Source organism: Pezoporus wallicus, unplaced genomic scaffold (genome assembly GCF_028554395.1).
Source record: "Pezoporus wallicus isolate ANWC-B61680 ecotype Strahan unplaced genomic scaffold, APGP_CSIRO_Pwel_v1 contig_3710, whole genome shotgun sequence".
NCBI lineage: Eukaryota > Metazoa > Chordata > Aves > Psittaciformes > Psittacidae > Pezoporus > Pezoporus wallicus.
The window spans coordinates 376,971-381,629 of record NW_026640315.1 but is presented as its reverse complement, the minus strand read 5'-3'; the positions used below and the strand labels follow the sequence as shown (position 1 = coordinate 381,629).

Below are 4,659 nucleotides of genomic sequence, written 5' to 3'. Positions count from 1 at the left end.
GGCAACAACGCCGCTTCCCGCGGGCACTGCGCAGGCGCCGGAGCCCGCCCCGTCCCGTCCCGGCTCCCGCAGGCAGCGACCGCCGGTTCCAGCACCGGGATCCTTCCGCCCGAGGTGGGTCCCGGTGCGGCCGGGCCCCAGGCCCGCTGCAGCTGGCAGAGCAGGTCGGGCAGCAGCGAGTCCAGCACCGCCAGGCCCCGCGCCGTGCACCGCAAGCCGCTGTGGGGAAGCGTTGGTTGAGCCCCGGTACCGGAACTCCTCCCTCCGTCCCGGTACCCCCCCCCTCCGGTGCTCACCCGCCGTCCAGCACCATCCATCCCTGCTGCTGCAGCGCCTGCCCCGGCGCCCCGAACACGGCCTCCAGGCTGACGTGGGGGGAGAAGCGGCCCCAGCGCTGCACGACCGGGAGCAGGCGTTAGCACCGGTGTTAGCGCTGCGGGGAGCCCCGGCCCGGCCGGCTCCTCACTCACCTCGGGGGGGATGCCCTCGTCCGTCCGCAGCCCCAGGGCGAGCACCTCCTCCAGCCTGCGGGCACATGGGGAGATGCAGAGAGTGCAGCATGAGGGGAGTATGGAAAGGTGGGGGACCATGGTCCTGTACTCACTGCTCCAACGGGCTCAGCATCACCCGCTTCCCGGTGCCGTGCCCCCGGCTCTGCACTGCCTGCATCCAGGCGATGGGTTCCAGCACCTGGACACGGGCCTCCCGGCTGCAGCCACCCTCGCCCCGCGGTACAAACCGCCCGTGTGCCCCTGCAGCGGCAGAGAGGGGGCAGTGGAGCTTGGGGAGGCACACACAGCCATGTACAGCCCCAGTCACCCCTGCTTACCAGGCCCCACACCGATGTACTGCTCAGCCCGCCAGTAGGAGAGGTTGTGGGTGCTGAGGGCGCCCTATGGGAGAGCATTGTATGAGGTGATGGGGCTGAGCCTGCTGCAGGGGTGGCACAGCGCATGGGGGGGCAGCACGGAGGGCACCCCACCTTTCTTGCAAAGTTGGAGACTTCGTAGTGCCGGAAGCCAGCAGCCACCAGCGTGGTGCGTGCTGCCTGGTACATGTCAGCCAGGAGGTCCTGGGGGGGTGCAGGCAGGGCTCCCCCCCACACCTGTGCTGCCAGCGCTGTGCCCCGCTCCAGCGTCAGCTGGTACAGGGAGATGTGGTCATCGCAGAGCCCCAGCGCTGCCTCCAGCCTCTTGGTCCAAGCATCCAGGCTCTGCCGCGGCAGCCCAAAGATCAGGTCGATGGAGGTCCGGCCAGGGAAGAGGCCTCGTGCTGCTTCCACAGCCGCCTGTGCCTCCACTGCCGTGTGCTCCCGGCCCAGCAGCCGCAGCTCAGCATCGTCCAGTGACTGCAGAGAGAGCACAGTGGCAGTGGGGAGCACAGGGGGGCTGCAGGGGATGAGATGGGGAGAGCAGCTCTCACCTGTACGCCGATGGAGAGGCGGTTGATGCCGGCTGCCTTGAAGCCAGCGAGGCGCTGTGTGGTGGTGGAGCTGGGGTTGGCTTCCAGCGTGACCTCGGCACCAGCAGGGAGGTGGGCAGCCCCTGCCAGAGCCTCCAGCACCGCTGCGATGGTGCCAGGGCTGGCCAGGCTGGGGGTGCCACCACCAAAGAACACAGAGGTGATGCTGTAGGGCAGATAATGGAGTGGGGGGGAGCTGTGGGGGGAGCACTGAAGGGCTCTGTGCTCCCCCATTGTCCCCATGCACCCACCTCTTCACCTGGCTGAGCTGGAGCAGGGTGCGTGCCTCCTGCACCAGGCAGGCGCGCACGGCCGCCTCGTCCACCGCCGGCACCACGTACGTGTTGAAGTTGCAGTAGGAGCAGCGCTTGCGGCAGTAGGGCCACTGCGGGCATGGGTGCCATGGGGAATGGCAGCACACTCACCCCAGGACACCCCGCTTTGAGCACATAACCCACGGGGGCCACCCTCCACATGCACAGCTCAGGGACCCACATAGCATCCCCACCACTCCAAGGCAAGGGAGCCTCATGTGTGCACCATGACACCTACAAGGACAGGGTGCCCTCGCACGTGTGCACCCACATATATATAACCCCCAAGGTCCCACTTTCACCCCCCGAACATGCGCAAGCATCAGAGTCCCATGTGTACCCCTACATGTGCAAGCTCCTGGGTCCCACATGCACCAACCCACGCGTGCAAACCCCGGGGTCCTTCCCCCCCCCCCCCCGTGTGCAACCCCGGGTTCCCCGCTCACATGCACGTAGACCGAGGCTGCGGCGGGGGCAGCCGCTTCTGGGACCGGTTCCGAGGCAGGACCGGCTCCCGGGGCCCGTCCCGGGCCGGGCCGCACCGCAGCGATCGCCGCCGCCCGCCGCCAGCCCCGCGCCGCCATGGGCACCGCAACCCCGCCCGGGGGCGGGCACCGCGCTCGCCCGCCCCTCGGTGGGGACGGGAAGGGAACGGGGCAGAGCCGGGGCCGGTGGCGCTCCCAGCGCCGCACGCACGGTCCCGGGGAGGCTTTGGTACCCCGGGAGCTGCCCCCGTCCGGCGCTAGCGGAGGAGGTTCCGCTTTTCTGTGCCTCCGCAAACGCGGCACTGAGGTCCCAGACGTTACTTGCTCTGTTAATAGCCACGGGGGAGCGAGAGCTGCCTGCGGCACGAGTCACGGCACCAGTTCCTGTTAACAGGCCACGAGTTTGGGGTATCCCACGCTTGATGTAACCCTCTCTGCCCGCAAGAGCCCCCGGCTCCGGCAGTTTCCGAGCGTTATAGGAGCAGGAGCAGGTACAGGGAAGGGCAGGAGCCATGGAGCCTGCTGCCAGCCCCGGCGATCATCCCTTCCCCTCCTGTGCGTGTTTACAACCGGGGTTGCTTTGTCCTGGTGGGCTGGGGTGGATGTGGGACTTCTCAAGGGGTGGCCTGGCTGGTGGGAGCCGAGCTCCTGCCGCTCTGCCTGCAGGAAGGGGCCTGCGCTGCCCTTCTCTCTCTCCCCAGGAAACCTCTGTCTTTCCTTTTCTTTCTCTGCTTTCCTCTCAGTTCCCACGTCTTACCTGGGCTTTACTTGCCCTCCAAAATGCATTGCTTAAGTTCTCGTCTGTTCCATTTTCCCTTGATTATCTCAATAAAGACATCAGGCATCAGCTCTGGAAGACATCTTTCTTTCCTCCTTCCAATCCCAGCCAGCAGAGTATCCAGAAGCGTTCTTCCCTTGGTAAAACTATGGCTTTCTCCATAGTTTCTGGGCTTGACAGAGCCTCCTCTTTTGCCCTTGACATCCCATGGCAATGGAGATTGCCTTTCCACAAGTGCAACGAGCTGGACAGCTGGGCCCTCCATGGCTGTAGCAAGAACTGTGGTTGCCTGGCAAAGGTAGAGTGCAGCACTCAGAGATCTGGATGGTTGTGGTCTCCCTGGCTGTACCCAGAGAACTTCTGGGCTGAGCAGGCATTTCCTGACAACCTGGAATAGAACTGTTGTGGAACACACACACCACTGAGGTCAGGATGGAACTGATGGCTGAAGCCAATCATCTTATGAGCCTGTAAGTAATTGCCCCAGGAGAAAGACACTTTGGGCTCTCCTGGACTGCACTGAGCTGCAACCAGGTCTCTCCCTCTGAGTGGGGCACCCCTCAGAGTTCATAAACTCTCAAGGTTATGTTCCACTGCACGCACCATTGGCCAAGTCTGAGACCAGGATAGGAGCCAGGCACAACCAGGCTCCATCAGGAGTTTAGAAAGCAATAGGGGTCTGTTCTGAATGTTGTCACTTAAGGGGAGGGTCCCCCTTATCCTTGTCACCTTCAGTCTCAATACAAATCATTTTAGCTTGGTTCTACCTTGATTTTCCCTTATGCATTCCATTAGACACAAATTGTTGACCAAGTCTGAGACTAAGACAAGATCCAGCTGCATCCAGGCTCTGTCAGGAGTTTAGAAAGCAGGGGGCATCCGTTCTGAGCCTCACGACTCAGCAGCAGCATCTCCCTTACATCTTTGTGTCTTCAGGCCCTATATCAATCCCCTTTAGCTCGGTTTCACCTCAATTTTCCTCTCTACATCTATGTAATAAGTAGTAGAGTGAGCCTTGCCATCAAATTCTGTTCAATCATGCCTTATTTATAAACTGCTCTTGCTAGTACCTCTGATGGTCATTTTTTGAAGCATCATTGGCATCATCAGTAGCAGCAGCATTAGGATAAGGAGCAGCAGCAGCAGCAGTGGCAGCAGTGGCAGCAGTGGCAGTGGCAGCAGCAGGAGGACTGACCTGGACGAGGTGGCCGAGTGGTGAAGGCGATGGACTGCTAATCCATTGTGCTCTGCACGCGTGGGTTCGAATCCCATCCTCGTCGATGAGCTCAGTGTGTGCCCCAGATAAGACTTTGTTTTGAGATGACAATGGCCTGAAGAGACCATGCAAGGTTTTCACGTGGCTCAGCACACACCTCAACCTCTTCTGTCTGCACCTAGGCAAGAGGAACAAGAAGGGAAACAAGGGAGATCCATAAACTCACAGATCCTTGTTTCCTTGATCCCTGCAATGATGGGAGAGCAAAACACCTGGAAGTGTTTTACAAGAACAGGTAGCACAGGAAGGTGCTTGGGAGTTGGAGGCATGGATTTATGAAGGAGAGAAGTCTTCCTTACCAAGCTGGTAGCCTTCTATAGGGAAGTGACTAACCCGATGGAGAAG

The 4,659-nt window shown here is 61.4% G+C and overlaps 1 protein-coding gene and 1 non-coding gene across 2 annotated transcripts; one reads left to right on the top strand and one right to left on the bottom strand.

The window, feature by feature from the left end:
* Positions 1-65: 65 nt before the first annotated feature.
* On the bottom strand, positions 66-2,359 carry RSAD1 (radical S-adenosyl methionine domain containing 1; the record flags this gene model as incomplete). Its single annotated transcript, XM_057418648.1, has 9 exons — positions 2,222-2,359; positions 1,713-1,846; positions 1,423-1,627; positions 983-1,348; positions 830-893; positions 605-752; positions 471-525; positions 297-394; positions 66-219 (listed from the first exon to the last, which is right to left on the bottom strand). Coding segments are annotated over exons 1-9 (1,362 nt in total), but the record flags the coding sequence as incomplete, so codon positions are not given.
* A 1,877-nt stretch (positions 2,360-4,236) lies between these two features.
* TRNAS-GCU (transfer RNA serine (anticodon GCU)) lies at positions 4,237-4,318 on the top strand. Its single transcript has one exon. It is a non-coding gene; the product is annotated as a tRNA-Ser (tRNA).
* Positions 4,319-4,659: the final 341 nt, after the last annotated feature.